The sequence below is a fragment of the Maylandia zebra genome, linkage group LG2, assembly GCF_041146795.1.
Source record: "Maylandia zebra isolate NMK-2024a linkage group LG2, Mzebra_GT3a, whole genome shotgun sequence".
Taxonomy (NCBI): Eukaryota; Metazoa; Chordata; class Actinopteri; order Cichliformes; family Cichlidae; genus Maylandia; species Maylandia zebra.
Genome location: NC_135168.1, coordinates 33,416,068 through 33,432,168, shown reverse-complemented (window position 1 = coordinate 33,432,168; position 16,101 = coordinate 33,416,068). Strand labels below are relative to the sequence as shown.

General features: G+C 44.5%; 1 protein-coding gene across 1 annotated transcript; it reads right to left on the bottom strand.

The window, feature by feature from the left end:
- Positions 1-1,476: 1,476 nt before the first annotated feature.
- On the bottom strand, positions 1,477-15,776 carry zgc:165573 (cysteine-rich and transmembrane domain-containing protein 1). The gene is made up of 3 exons (XM_004541143.3): positions 15,493-15,776; positions 5,273-5,582; positions 1,477-2,664 (listed from the first exon to the last, which is right to left on the bottom strand). The coding sequence occupies exons 2-3, from the start codon at positions 5,556-5,558 to the stop codon at positions 2,561-2,563; spliced, it is 390 nt and encodes a 129-aa protein (XP_004541200.1). The 5' UTR covers positions 5,559-5,582; positions 15,493-15,776; the 3' UTR covers positions 1,477-2,560.
- Between the last annotated feature and the right edge of the window lie 325 nt (positions 15,777-16,101).

Here is a 16,101-nt window from a genome sequence, read left to right as displayed (position 1 = left end):
ATAGCTGACAGGAGTGATGCCTGGTCTGGTCTTCTGCTGGTCTTCTGCTCCATCAACTTCAAGTTTTGGCATAACGTGCATTCAGAGATGCTTTTCTGCATACCTCGGTTGTACAGAGTGAGTTCGTTAGGCAGGCAATAGTAACTCAACTATCAGCTATTAGGGGTCTAGCCATTCTCGTTCAGCCTCTGACATCATCAAGGCTTTTTCCCCCACAGAACTGCTTACTGTATATTTTCTCTTTTCCAGACCATTTTCTGCAAGCCCATGTTCTATGGGAAATCTCAGACTAGCCCACCTGGTACTAACAACAATGCCACATTCAAAGTCACTTAAATCACCTTTCTTCCCACTCTGAGCCTAGTTTGAACTATGTCACGTCAGCCATGTCTTCAAACCTAAATGCTTTAAGTTTCCGTCATGTTATTGTTTGAATGCATATTAGCAGTAATAAGAACATAATAAATTGCCCAGCCAGTGTAGGTTACAGCAGCATAAGCACAAGTTAAACTTATAACTTTAAAAAGCTTTGAATGTCTTTTAATTGAAACAGTTATAAATACTGTGGAGGCTAGCTTAATGAGAAATGTGATACAAACTACGGTTGATTCACATGTGAGCTCTCTGCTGTATCCCACAAATGAAGTGAAATACAGTGAAAACTGTCTAATGCTATGTTTAATGTGTAAAGTGATAGTTTTCATGCTCAAAGCTCACGACTTTTCAGTGATGGCTCATTCTTAGCTCAGCAGGCAGTTTGGGTGGGGAAAGAGTCTCCTTTTGTTACCACCAGTTGCAGTGAACTAGCTTAGCTGGCAACTGTAGTGGGAACATTAAGCAGTAGTGCTTGCAGGTGAGTGTCAGACTTATATTTGATAAAAACAAACAGAGTGGTAGTGTAACTGGGAAAATGTTGCTACAAGGGAATTTTAGCTTCATAGACTGTTTCCACAGTGCCCCCAAGTGGCCAATTAGAGAAAGCTCTCATAGGTGTAAGTAAAATACAGAAACTTACATTACAAATAAGTCTTCTTTATATTCTGAATATATATAGTAATGTTAATTTTGATTCATAAACATGGATAATAAGCAACAGATTGATGTTTCAACTGTGCAGTTTATTTTAGGATTTCTTCTGAAAATGTAAAGATCCTGCATTTCAAGTATTGTGGCAAAAAAGAAAATCACTAGAAGTACAAGTACCCTAAAAGTGTTTATGCTTGAGTAACTATGCATCTTGTAATTTACCTCCTCCACAACTACTGGCTGCCAATTATGTCTCATTTTCTCCTCTGCTCCCCCCCTTCCTTTTATTTGATTGTAAGACATTTGGTGTTAAAAATAGTTGAAAACTCAGTCACCAACAGCCACAAATCTGCACTTTCATCCCTGCCTAAATCGCACACGCACACACACACATACCTCATTCACATTGCCCATTAAAAAAAAAAAAAAAAAAACAACCCAAACAGAGCCTTTTATGGTTATGGCAATAAATTATTTTAATCATCTACAGCAAAAAGGCATCGTATGGGTAATTTGGATCAGTCTGTATAGCAATCACAACATCTTGTTTCAGTGAGAAATAAAGCTGAAAAGCTAATATGATAAAAATAATATTGATAGTCTGTGAAGGTTCTCAGTCATCCAGGTCATCGCAGTCAAAGGAGCTTGCAAAGAAAAGCGTCTGGACTTCAAGTTGCTTGAAGACGTTTCACCTCTCATCCGAGAAGCTTCTTCAGAAGTCCAGATGCTTTTCTTTGCAAGCTCCTTTGAATATTGATAGTCATTTCTTTGTATATGAAGAAAAACATTGTGGCTGTTAAATGTTGCCATTAATCAAAATAATAAAATAAGAGCATTCCATTTATTGTCTTACCGCCTATGGACAAACGTACATTTGTTAAAATGACTTGTGTGCAAATGAGATGGGAAACATTTCAAGCATCAGCCCTGTCTGCAGCGGGGTTCTCACAGCCTTTGGGTATCATCATACTGGGTAAGAGTCCTTGAAGTTTTGCAGATAGCATAGCTGAAGGGGAGGAGTAAGGAAAGCTTTTATGTGGTTATGAAGACAGGAAGGAGTATATTACAGAGGCAATCATTATAAAGTGCCCAAGTGAATCACGCAGGATGAGCCTGAGATCATAGTATGCTGTATGTTTGGCATCTACCATATTGTGTGTGCAAATCTGTAGCTTGTGTGTTGTTGCACAATTTTAGTAAGGAGCCTGAGATTTTGGTAATGTTTACAAGCTCTGTTAGAAACTGCTACTGTGTAACCGTGGACAGGTCAGTCAGTCAGTGTGGAGGGTTGCACATGAAGGTGGAGGGTTGCACATGAAGGTAGAGCACTGGGATGAAGCTTCCATGTGGGAGCGAGGACTTCATTTATAGAAGTAATTTATAGCTTTACAGACATACAAGACTTCTGGAGGGAACAGAGGGGCGTTTGTGAGGAAGTGCAAGGTTTAAGTCAGATGGGAGAAAGGGCGATGGGCTTCGAGGCACAGAAATAGGGGCAAGAGGGTAATGGGGGTCAATCAGTAGGGGAATGGCGTTATGTCAGCATGTCCCAGAGACAGCAGCAGCACAGAGCTGTCCAGCAGGCTGTCAGGCATGTGTCCGCTGTGTCATCCCTTCTCCTGTCTTCAACCACGTACACTACAGTGAAATAAAGAGTAGAGATGGAAGAAAGAGGTTGGAAAGGGTTTTAAAGAAAAAGAAAGCAATTAGTGATTTATTTTCTAAAACAACATAAAGTCCAGTGATATAATTCTCAGTGTCAAATCTCCAGCAGGGAGTTCAAGTGTAACCAGGGGTTTATACACTTTTCCTCTAATTACAGTCATCTTAGGAGTTTAATCTTTACAGTAATACCATAGCAGCGCACAGCCATGATCACACAGCATTACACTTGACTAACATCAGCTCGCCTTCGGTGCTTTCCCTTTACTTCACGTGTGTAGCAGTGGCTTTATTTCATCCTTCACCAACATGTGGAAACTTGTCGAGGCAAATGATCATGTTAGCCATACATGAGCTTTAACAGCTGCTCCAGCCTGAATGAGCACATCTCACCTTCTTTGTGTTTCTGATTAATCATTTATGTGGAAGCAAACACTAATCCAGCTTTTAACAGCTTCAGCTGGGAGGCAAGTTACCTAGGTGACATGCCACTGACCCAATAGGCAAGGACAGATGGCTTACCACTTTTCATACTGAACTCTGATAACGATGTGGCAAAGGTTAATAAATGTTTGGCCAATATTTATTTTTAATGCCGCTAATCGACATGGCGTGCAATGAGAATCTCAGTCACAGCACACTTAGCTTTTATTGACCAGATCAGGTTTATCTTAGGCTACAAAAGCAGCAACACCTTAGTGCTCGCTTTCATAAATAGAAGGATTGGCCGTGTTTTCTTCATGCAAGGCTGTTCTCTTTGCATACTCACTTTGAATATTTATTTTTAAAACGTGCCCTTTCTTTCCCAGCTTGTGCTACACTTTATTGGCTGCTCAGTGGGGAGTTCAAGCCGCATTAACACACCTTTCATCTAAAACCCGGCTTGACTTCACACATCTGAAACCTTAGCTGCCTGCTCGGGGATGCTTGAAGTTGTACCACGTTAAGGTTCCTGGTAGAAACACAGGCATTTGTCAAATTGGCAATTAGATTATCAAGTACCACGACTTAACAACACGTTATTTGTTGATGTTGTTAGGGAACAGAATGGTGGCTTTTAAAGCAGCGAAACCCCAATGCTTACATTAATAAAGTGGGACTTTTTCAAGGAAGCCAAGCATGTAAATGAAATCCTGTTTTTTTTCCCCCCCATTCTGCCCGAGTGTGTTGTATACTTTGTTAAACAATGTTGACTTTATTGTGTTAAGCACACACTTAAGGGGGAAAAAAAAAAAAAAAAAAAAAAAAAAAAAAGTAGTAACGACTACATGCTAAAGTAGTGACTTCCCGTTGATGAAGCTTAGATTCAATAAGATAAGATAAGACTTTATTGATCCCACAACGGGGAAATTTTTGCGTCACCTCAGCTCAGGTACAGATATCAGAAGGAAATACAAAAATACAAATAAGTACAATCAATGGAAAAAAAGTAAGATAATACACTATATACAATGGTAGCATACACAGTATGTGATCATGGATATGGTTGAAACTATGGAAGAACATAAACTATATAGCTATTGTACCACACACACACACACACACACACACACACACACACACACACACACACACCATTATGCATGAAGTGGTGACCGTGGCTGTTCACAGTGTCCAGTGACTTATGACATTGTGATTGAGGAGTTATAGAGTCTAACTGCTATTGGGATGAATGATCTGCGAAAGCGCTCCTTCTTGCAGCGAGGGTGTAATATTCAGTCTAATCTAAAACTAGCTAAGAGAAATTACACACCTGTCCCAAACAGGAACTCGTGTTTCAGGAGCCCACTGAAATGTGTCCACTTCAGTATTTAAATATAGTTCACTTCACTTGTCACAAACATAGACATCAGTTTTTGTTTATGAAGCTTTATTTTTTGTCATATGCCTCAGGAGGATGTGACTGAGCAATACAGCTTGTTCATTCAGTAGAAATTTGTTAATCACAAGGCAGGCCAGTCCTAAAGCATACCACCAGTTTTACTCCAGCTATGACCATAAACTCATCAAGAAAATGTTAAAGGTCTAAGATCAAGTGAGCAATAAGATATTTTGCTTATCTGGCATATTTGCTAGAGCAGCGGAAAGGCCCTTCTCTTGCCATTACAAAGAATATGTGTTTAAGGTACTTATGTAACCATCTTAAAAAGGTACAGCTAACGTTAACAGATCAGCTTCCTAGTGGTACTAACAAGGGGCAACCTCCAGACCTAAAACCAATGCCAGGTGCCAAAATGTGCAGTTCCTTTAGTAGCCAGCTGACAAGGTAGCACTGCATCGTCTCACACAAATATGGTCATTCTTAGCTCCAAAATGTTTTCAAAATGCCTTTCAAAAACCAGTGTGTGAAAACAATGTAGCTACAAACAGCTTTCCTACTGTTTATGAGTTATGCGAGTAGCTAATCCTTGCAGCTGAATGCAGACTTGCAAGACTCCCAGTGCATCTCCATAACATCCAGTCAACAAGTAATTCAGCACAGGACTTAAAATTGTGTAAGGACAGTGACAACTTGTAGTTCTGCTAGTACTGCTGGATTTGGACTCACAAGTGTTGTGTAGCACATTTGGGTCACAGTGCTTACCTGTGTTTTTGGGAGCTTCCCCATACATGGGCCCGGGAGGAGGTCCACCCTGCCAGCCAAACTGAGGCTGTCCAGCATACCCATAAGGAGGTTGTCCTGGTCCAGGATAAGGACCGCCAGGTCCCATTGGTCCGGGAGGGTAGTTCGGGTAAGCTGGGTTAGGTTGCTCCATGTTCACAGGGTATCCCTGCTGAGGATACCCTGGGTAGCCTTGAGGTGGTGGGCCCTGGGCTGGGTAACCAGGAGCAGTCGGGCCATTGCCTGGGTATGGAGGCGGGTTCTCCATGTTTGGCTGTAGGTCAAACGATTGCTTAAAAGGAAAAGAGAAAAAAAAAAAAGTTAAAGGTGGTGTGATTATGGCCCTTTTCTTGACTAGAAAGCAGATACACTGAAGCAACACAGAATACCTTTTCAATTCCTCCATATTCCAGTTTCCTACTCAGAAAGTCTAAAGTAATATTTGGCAGTATTTTGCCAAAGTTCTAAAAAAAAGAGAAACTGTTTCTAGTTTGTATACATCACACACTTCACTCACTACTTCTTTAACCTGTTGACTATTCCACACTTTCGGCAAACAGCCATTATCTCCACTCAGCCACAGAGGAAAGACAAGCACAGTACATTACTCTAATGTTTGCAGAGGATATCTTATGATTCAGTGGTCAGTCACAGCACACATCAACCATTCCAGAGGCAAGCATAATTATTTTACTATTCACACAGAAAGATTGGCTTCACAGCGTACAGAGTGAGGCCAGTAGAACACGTGAATAAGAGAGAGGAAGAAAGAACTCTGTAACCACAAGGCCCGTACAAGTTGCATTTTCACACTTATCACATTATATCATGTCACACAGTGGAAAATTGTGTTTTTATATTTTGTTTTGGATCAGACTGTGTTGGTACAGGGTGTCGATTTTATTTGCATGATTTTATTGTAATAGTGATATTGCATGTTTGTTTATTGATATTCCTATTGCATGATTTTATCTCCATATTTATAGTGTGTGTTTAGTGTTGATTGAATAATATGTTTTTTATTATTCCACTGTGGATTAAGCGGACAATTTTAGACACCTGTGAGGTGGGGGCGTTCCCCGAGGTGGCCTATCAGCCACCAAACTGACTTAAGGGAGATGGTAAGCGCAGAGACAAAAAAAGAGAGAGACACACGAAAAGTGGAGAGCTGGAAAACAAAACGTGTGCAAGCCAGCATATGAACAGAAGGACCTCCGGCCTGACTGTGGGGCGCCACGAGACATTCGGCGATCGGCCAGCATAACCCGGCGATCCAGTCCCGACGGACAGAATAGCGACCGTGGGAGGCGACGCGTGAAATCCACAGTAGGGCAGGGGTACGCCTCTGCCTGCATCTGTGAGTATCGCTTTCCCACTGTTGGGCGCTAGGAGTAGCTTTGCCGGGGAAGGGTAACAGCGGCTGCGCTGACAACGTTGCTGGCCCGTGTCTGTTGTTTCAGGGCGGAGCTACGAGGGAGGCCGTGCGAGGAGGTGGAGAGTCGCTGGACTGCACGATTGCGCACAGTCAGGTGGAGATAGGAGCCTCCTCCCTGGTCTTCTGCTGTCGAGAGTCCACATCCCGGAAGAGGAGTTCCTCTCCTGTCTCTCTCAGCTCAGGAGAATTTGCCCGTGTGTTGCTGGACTGGGAGAATTAGGACCCTGGGGGGAGTTTTTAGTATAGGGAAAAACATTCATTTAGCTTTGTATTTTTAGCGTTTAATCATTCCTGCCGGCAGGGTTTTTAGCGGGTTGTAAACACTATATTTTATTGTATACGGGGATTTTAGCTTGTATTTGGGGTTCAGATTGTGTTTTATCCTGAAAATAAATGGTGTGTTTGAAGCCAGCTAAGTTTCTGTGCTCTGAGCGCTGACCCACTCACTCCCCTTTCTGCTTGTATAGGCGTGGTGGTGAAGACTTAGTTCCACCAGTTTAGCGGCTACATAATTTTGGCGTTTGTCGACAGGATACAAGTTTGGGGAGCAGTGTTCAGCACCTGGAGTGCAGATATAGAGATGATGATGCCAGTGTATCCGGGTGCCCCTTGGGTACCAAAATATAAGGGTCCTGAAACAGATGTTTCATATGGTGACTGGAAAGAACAAATACAAGGTTTATTGAATGCTCAAGAAATAGCCGAGGCCCGGAAAGTAGAAATTTTAATTGGGGCTTTAAGCGGTGAGGCAAAGCGTCAAGTAAGCGTGTTAGAAGAAAAAGATAGAGACCAGATTAGGAAAATATTCGCATATCTAGACTCTCTATATGGTGACAATACCTCCCTAGCGGTTTTGAGGTCGCAGTTTTTTAGCTGTATACAAAAACAAAATGAGTCGGTAAAATCTTTTACCTTAAGGTTGAGGGAGTTGCACTGCAGGCTACAACAGCGCAATCCAAATCAAGCACCTACTGAAAAGTGTTTACAGGAACAGATGCTGTTGGGCCTGCGGGAGGGCCCGTTGTCACAAACCCTGCGAGCCTACGTGCGTCACCATCCAGAAGAGGATTTTGCAACAGTCCATCGGGAGGCGTTGCTCCTAGAGGAGGAACAGTTGGGACACCAGGGATTGCAAACTACGTGCTTGGCAGTGGGTGAGTCCAGGTGTGTTAAGCCACCTTATGAACCGGACTGGAAAGAGACATTTAAAAAAGAAATTATGGAGGATGTCAAGGGTCAAATGCGAGATCTTGTTAAAGATGTTGTTAATGAAATTAAACCGCTCTTGCCACAGCAAAGCCCAGCCGGCTCAGCTTTTAATAAATCAAGGTTTAAGCCAAAGCGTTCTGGGTATGCTAATAACTGGACCCGAGAGGGAGAACCCATTTGCCATCGTTGTAAACAAGCTGGGCATATTGCCAGATTCTGTCCGAGCACACTAGACCAGCAACCACCTTTAAACTAATAAACCCCGCTGCCGAGGCCCAGGCGGTGGGGACAAGGGACTATTCAAACAATCAGGGGGCCAGTACAGCTTTTGTGGGAGAATGTCCACTCATTGAGGTGTGTATGGGAGGGGTTAAGATGACGGGATTATTAGACACAGGCTCTCAGGTTACACTAGTGCAACAGCAGGTAATGGATCTCCATTTCCCTGAAGTGAATAAAACTGACACACCCCTGTTGTTCGCCTTAAAGGCAGCCAATGGACTTGAGATACCATACTCAGGCTATGCGGTTATGGATTTTGAGGTAGAAGGGGTGGAGATACCAGGAAAAGGGGTTGTGGTTGTGAGAAATGACTGTTCCACGCACCCTTTAATTATTGGTATGAATGTTATTAGTGCATGCTGGAATGATGTTTTTGCCAAGGGCAAGTCTGCTTTTCATCCTCAAAAGCTGAAGTCCCGCAGAGCATGGAAAGAGGCGTTTGCCGTCTGTCAACAGACTGCTACCACCAAGACTGATGGCTTTCTAGGCTATGTTCGACCTGCTAGCCGCAGCGGAGTCACGGTGCCCCCGAACTGTGAAATGGTGGTCTGGGGCCAGACGTGTAAAGGTAAGGGTGGGACAGAACGCTTGGCACTAGTGGAAGCCTTACCTGATGCTGGACCCTGGGGGGTAGCTCGAACCCTGTCAGTAGTCAAAGGAGGGAGGCTCCCGATCCGGGTCTGTAACCCTAATCCATACGAAGTGACTATAGGACGCTACCAGAAAATGGGCCAGTTGTATCAGGTGGAGGAGTCGGACGTGGAGATGGACAGTGATCTTAGCCTGACAATGGGATCCGATGGTGTGATCGAGGTGGGCGTAGTTGAAGCAGCTGGGCCCGAAGAGCCTGCGATCCCTGAAGAGGAGGTGAGTCAACTGCTTAATGGCATAGACTTGACCCCCCAGCAGAAGGTCGAGCTCCAGACCCTGCTGCAGAGGTGGCGAAAGGTGTTTGCTGTAAATGAGGAGGATTACGGAAGAACTGATTTGGTCCAACACCAGATCCACACAGGTGATACACCACCCATTAAACAAAAATATCGTCCTTTACCACCACTGATGTACAAAGAGATTAAGATACTTCTAGCAGATATGCTGAAAAAAGGTGTCATTCGGGAGAGTAGCAGTCCCTGGGCAGCCCCCATTGTGTTGGTGAGGAAAAAGGATGGCAGTTGGCGATTTTGTGTAGACTACAGAAAATTAAACGCAGTAACTCATAAAGATGCGTTCCCGCTCCCCCGAATTGAAGAGACTTTAACATGTCTGACCAGAGCTGAGTGGTTTTCCACACTGGATCTTGCCAGTGGATACTGGCAAGTGGAAATGGATCCTAAGGATCGGGAGAAAACTGCATTTACCACTCCTCTGGGTTTGTTTGAGTTTGATCGCATGCCTTTTGGACTCTGTAATGCCCCTGCCACCTTCCAGCGCCTGATGCAGCGGTGTCTAAGTAGCCACCTTTCTGAATCGGTTTTGGTATATCTGGATGATATAATAATTTACTCACCTGACTTCTCTACTCATTTACAGCAATTGGAGAATGTCCTGCAGAAGCTGTGGCAACATGGTCTGAAGCTGAGGCTGGACAAATGTAAGCTGTTCCACCGTCAGGTGAAGTTCCTGGGGCATCTTGTCGACCGACAAGGGGTAAGACCGGACCCTGAGAAAATCCAAGCTGTCCAGAACTGGCCTGTTCCCTCTACCACCCGGCAGGTCAGAGCCTTCCTTGGCCTGGCAGGTTATTACAGGCGATTTGTCCCAGGGTTTGCTAGGTTGGCTCGACCTTTAAATGCTCTGCTCGTGGGAACTTCTAGCAGGTCAAGCATTCAGATCCAGTGGTCTGCTGAATGTCAGGAAGCCTTTGACAGCTTGAAATGTGCTCTGACCGAGCCCCCTATTCTGGCTTATGCAGATTTCCTGGAGCCCTTTGCACTTTATACTGATGCCAGCAATCAAGGCTTAGGTGCTGTGTTAGCTCAGGTGCAAGATGGCAAGGAACGGGTGATTGCATATGCCAGCAGGAGCTTACACCCCACCGAACGAAATGACAAAAACTATAGCTCCTTCAAACTGGAACTTTTAGCTCTAAAATGGGCCATTACTGAGAAGTTCAAGGATTACTTGACAGGTGCCAAGTTTGTCGTGTATACCGACAACAATCCTGTGGCCCACTTACAGAATGCTAGACTTGGGGCAACAGAGCAACGCTGGGTGGCACAGCTGGCATCCTTTGACTTCGAGGTTAAGTACAGGGCTGGAAAAGAGAATGCTAATGCTGATGCTCTCTCTAGATTTCCCACAGACTGTCACACAGCTTACATAAACATCACGAGTGCTCCACGTCGGGAGCCACAGGGGCTGGTGCCACAGATGAATGACTGGAAGGAGGCTCAAGAAAAGGACATGGATCTGCGCATCCTGAGGGAGCATGTGGAACAGGGAATCCCGCCTGATGCACCAACGAGGAGATCCCTGCCTAGCCCTGTACAGAAGTTATTACGGCAATGGAGAAGGCTGCAGGTTTGCGAGGGTACGCTGTGCAGAGAGGTAAGGGACCCTAACACTAACGAAATGTACCTTCAGATCCTATGTCCTGCAGAGAGACACAAGGAGGTGTGGGAGAAGTATCACGAGGCAGCGGCGCATGCGGGAGCGGAAAAGACACTGTCCAGGATACGTCGCTTCTTTTATTGGCCCAGCATGGAAGAGGAGGTGCGCGAATTCCAGCTAGGGTGCGCTGCGTGTGGCCTACGAGATAGAAATAGGCCTAGAGCCCCCTTGCATCCCGTTATTGTGTCCTATCCCCTTGAGGTTGTGGCCCTGGACTTTCTTACATTGGGGAGGCCCACAGACAGGTACCAGAATATTCTGGTTATGACTGATCTTTTCACACGGTACGCCTGGGCAGTTCCTACCAAAGACCAGACTGCTCAGACTGCGGTGCATGCTCTTTGGGCTCACGTGATTCAGACCTTCGGTTGCCCGACCAGGCTACACTCAGATAGAGGTGGTAGTTTTGAGTCTGCCCTGATGTACCAGCTGTGTAAGTGCTATGGCATTACAAAAAGCAAGACCACCCCATACCATCCGGCTGGAAATGGTGGGGTTGAGAGGATGAACCAGACGTTGCTGCACATGCTTCGGTCCTTAGAGTCAGAGAGACAACAGAGGTGGCCAGAATACCTCCCAGAGCTCTTACAAGCATACAATAATACTGTCCATAGTGCCACAGGGTATGCGCCGTCGTACCTGATGTTTGGGCGGCATTTGAGGCAGCCAGTGGATTTGAACCTAGGTGTTGAGCGGGATTCCCCATGCCACAACCTGGGAGGGTGGGTTAAGGACCATCACCAGAAACTATCTTTTGCCTATGAGATGGCTAGGAAGAAGATGAGGGCAGCAGCCACCCAAAACAAGAGGGCTTATGACCGAAGTGCGCGGGCCCTGCCGTTGGTGCCAGGCGAGAGAGTTTGGATAAGGGACAGGAATAGGCAGGGACAAGGCAAGTTGCACCCAGGTTGGAGCTCAGAGCCGTATGTGGTAGTGGAAGAAGTTGGCAATACCGGTGTAGTATATAGGGTGCGTCCGGAGAAAGGGGGGGGGGAGAAGGTCCTCCATCGGAATGCACTGAAGTTGTGCGTTGCCCCTGCAGCAGACTACCACTCAGAGGGGCAAGAAGTCAGCCTTGAGGGAGAGGTGCTAGTTGAGCCTCCATTTTATGGTTTTGTGCCCAGCGCTCCAGCCCAGCAGCCGGGAGAGTTGTCAGAGGTACGGCGCTCGATGAGGCCTAATTTTGGTCAGCCACCCGCCCGTTACAGGTCGCTTGATTAGGGTGACAGGGACTGTCACAGGTAAAATGTGGGGGGATGTCACACAGTGGAAAATTGTGTTTTTATATTTTGTTTTGGATCAGACTGTGTTGGTACAGGGTGTCGATTTTATTTGCATGATTTTATTGTAATAGTGATATTGCATGTTTGTTTATTGATATTCCTATTGCATGATTTTATCTCCATATTTATAGTGTGTGTTTAGTGTTGATTGAACAATATGTTTTTTATTATTCCACTGTGGATTAAGCGGACAATTTTAGACACCTGTGAGGTGGGGGCGTTCCCCGAGGTGGCCTATCAGCCACCAAACTGACTTAAGGGAGATGGTAAGCGCAGAGACAAAAAAAGAGAGAGACACACGAAAAGTGGAGAGCTGGAAAACAAAACGTGTGCAAGCCAGCATATGAACAGAAGGACCTCCGGCCTGACTGTGGGGCGCCACGAGACATTCGGCGATCGGCCAGCATAACCCGGCGATCCAGTCCCGACGGACAGAATAGCGACCGTGGGAGGCGACGCGTGAAATCCACAGTAGGGCAGGGGTACGCCTCTGCCTGCATCTGTGAGTATCGCTTTCCCACTGTTGGGCGCTAGGAGTAGCTTTGCCGGGGAAGGGTAACAGCGGCTGCGCTGACAACGTTGCTGGCCCGTGTCTGTTGTTTCAGGGCGGAGCTACGAGGGAGGCCGTGCGAGGAGGTGGAGAGTCGCTGGACTGCACGATTGCGCACAGTCAGGTGGAGATAGGAGCCTCCTCCCTGGTCTTCTGCTGTCGAGAGTCCACATCCCGGAAGAGGAGTTCCTCTCCTGTCTCTCTCAGCTCAGGAGAATTTGCCCGTGTGTTGCTGGACTGGGAGAATTAGGACCCTGGGGGGAGTTTTTAGTATAGGGAAAAACATTCATTTAGCTTTGTATTTTTAGCGTTTAATCATTCCTGCCGGCAGGGTTTTTAGCGGGTTGTAAACACTATATTTTATTGTATACGGGGATTTTAGCTTGTATTTGGGGTTCAGATTGTGTTTTATCCTGAAAATAAATGGTGTGTTTGAAGCCAGCTAAGTTTCTGTGCTCTGAGCGCTGACCCACTCACTCCCCTTTCTGCTTGTATAGGCGTGGTGGTGAAGACTTAGTTCCACCAGTTTAGCGGCTACAATCACACGTTCATGTCTTCTTTTTGTCAGTGTGCGAATCAAACGGGAAAGAAAATGATCCCAAAGCCATTATCAAAGTAAATAAACTATGTCTGAGATCAGCCATTTAAAAGTCATTTCTTTCAAGTGCATTTCCCAACCAGTGGTTTCTGAGAAGGCCAACACCGAAACACTTGCTAGCTTTCACGTAGAAGAGCCACAGAAAAAGAAAAGGCTGATAGTTGGAAAACTGTGGTGGTGCTTACATCACTGGAATCCCTTTTTCACCTTGTATATGTACACTATAAACATCCAAATGGCTTTCATTCCTTCCTGCTCATCTTTTTATCCACATCCAATCTCCCATCTGTAATTTAAAAAAAGGTGCACACACAGAGTACTTCCAAACTGGATGGTGAAAAACGTTATTACCACTAATCTACTCAGTAGGATTTAACAGTGTACTTTTCTGTACTTATCACTTATGGAAAATCTCTTATTGGGTTCAAAGTACATAAGTCTTTTTATAAGTGTCATTGCCCAATGGCATTAATAACCATGTTTGATTGTGGCTCTTGGGTAATGTTATACCTGCAGATAAGCTATGAGGTTGGTTTCATACCACTTTCAAAGTGATGTGGGAATGTTAACATTAGCAGCCCATGTGACAATAAGCTTTATCACGGCTTTCACGCATTTCACCACCTGAATATGTTCTTCAAGCTACTAGCAGACGGCACTCCCTCTAAAGATGCCTAGGAGGGACAAAACAATTCCTGATGATTTGTTTAAGTAGTTACAGTAAGCCAGCACACTCACCAGCAAAAAAACAACAACACTGGAATAAGCTCACCTGTCCTGCTGGGACAATGAGAGGTGACGCCAAAGTGTCCCCTGTGATGAAGGTCTATTCTGTCCCTCTCTTCCTGTGTAAGATTACGTGTTGAAGGTTGAGAAAGAAGCCAAACAAATGATCGGTAACCTGACACCTATGAGGATGTCTGCATATACTGTCAAAGTTCACCTTGAAGGCCATGGGCTTTTATTATACCTACGTACATTTCTTACTAGACTTTGGTACAGGGTTAAGTTTTAATGAAAAGATTTTAATAGACGTTGATTTCTATGAAGGTTTTCTCAGTGTGTCTTTACTGTGTCCGAGAGTGATAATTTGCATGTGTTTGTTTTTCCCCTCTGATGAAAAGCAAAAATAAATGAGTGAAGTGAGATCACATGTGTTTCCACAACAGTATCATGATGACAATATCACAGACAAACAGGGCACACGGAGTACCTGGACACTGAACACTAAACCTTCCTGAATCCTTTAAATGCCACTGAAAATGCCATTGTTAAATAATGACAAGCAAGAAGTTTCCCTAACAGTTGTGTTATCCTTGTGGCTGAGTTTAACACTAACATCTGGAAAATAAACTGGGTGGTAAAGCAGAACACGTAAGCATTACTATGGAATATTTAAAATATAGCCTCACAAACCCAAAAGAAGTGCTAATAATTAGCATTAAGTAGTAAAAGAAAAAAAATCTATTTGGGCATTTTAATGTTTTTTAGTACATAGGACTTGAACTACTTAAGATATGATGCCAATTTAAAAATTCTGTTCAGAGAAAATACACATATCTACCTAAATACCAGGGCCTAAAAGGACCAGCTATAATAAATAAATAAATAAGGGGGGGGGTAAAAGCCCATATTGCCCAAAATGAATGAGCTTACATTAGATTTACATCATGTTTGTACAAGCTGAGCTGTGGCAAAGCAGTTCGGTAGCCTGGCAGCCCCTGTTTACCTTGTCTTTGTCTAGAGACAAGACAAGACTCCGTGTATATTAAGACACCCCATTGGACCCAATTAAGAGCAATCAGAACCATAATTCTGTCATATAAACAGGTGCTTGGAGCAAACTGAGAAAAAAAAAAGCTCTAAACTAAAAAAAGACACGAAAACAAAAAGAAAAAAAGAACAGAAACTATAACCGGAACCTTTGTTGCTCAGCAACGCTGCCTTGAATTAATCTGAGTTAAGCTAAAGCTAGTCTGTTAATATTTGATCCGTTTGTATTTTCAATAAGCGTTTGTTAGTATGACTAGCCCACTTATTATCAGGGTTAGTCAACAGAATTTAGTTTAGCCTATTAAGTGTTTTTTTTTTTTTTAAAGAACTCTATAGCCTTTACATGAGGCAAACAGAAGTCGCACCTGCAGGCCACAACCCAGTCCGACCCATCTCTAATTTCACAGTGACAAGGCTCGTACACACAAATATACACAGTCCGGCCCTGGCTGGGCTTCCTACCTTTGAGTAACCACTATTCCGGTCAGCTGGAGACGGCAGCAAAGTCTGCTTAACCAGAAACGGCGTCAGTCTTCTCTTCTTGTTACTACTTCTTACCGCAATGACCGACCACTGTCCAGAAATTTGGTGCGTATCGCGTTCACTGGGTGTGACGTCATTTAAAGGGTACGATATGCGGGAGGCGTTTCGGTGGGCCACCGAAGGGCGGGATTGGCTGCTGAGCCGGCCCCCGCTCGCCAGCGTCCAATCACAAGCTAAAGCGATGACCAGCCGTTCGCCAGGGGAAAAAACAATGACTTCTGGTCGTTTGAACAGATAACCGATTTAGCGGGTCTACATCACCCAGCCAGTGACGAAATTCACACGAGGAGCAAGAATAGCTCAGAGGAGTGACTAACTGGTCAATTATTCATCGATGATCTTATTTCTCTCACTCATGGGAGTTTTGCTCATAAAGCTAATGGATAATTTACATGTTACCAAAGACACATAGTCAAATATTATTTTATATATGTAAGAATGAACTTTTTTTATTATTTCCTGTGTTTTATCTATCATATTGCATTGCTGGTTTTGTCCCAGCAGATGTCAGGCTAGCCCCAGCCTGGA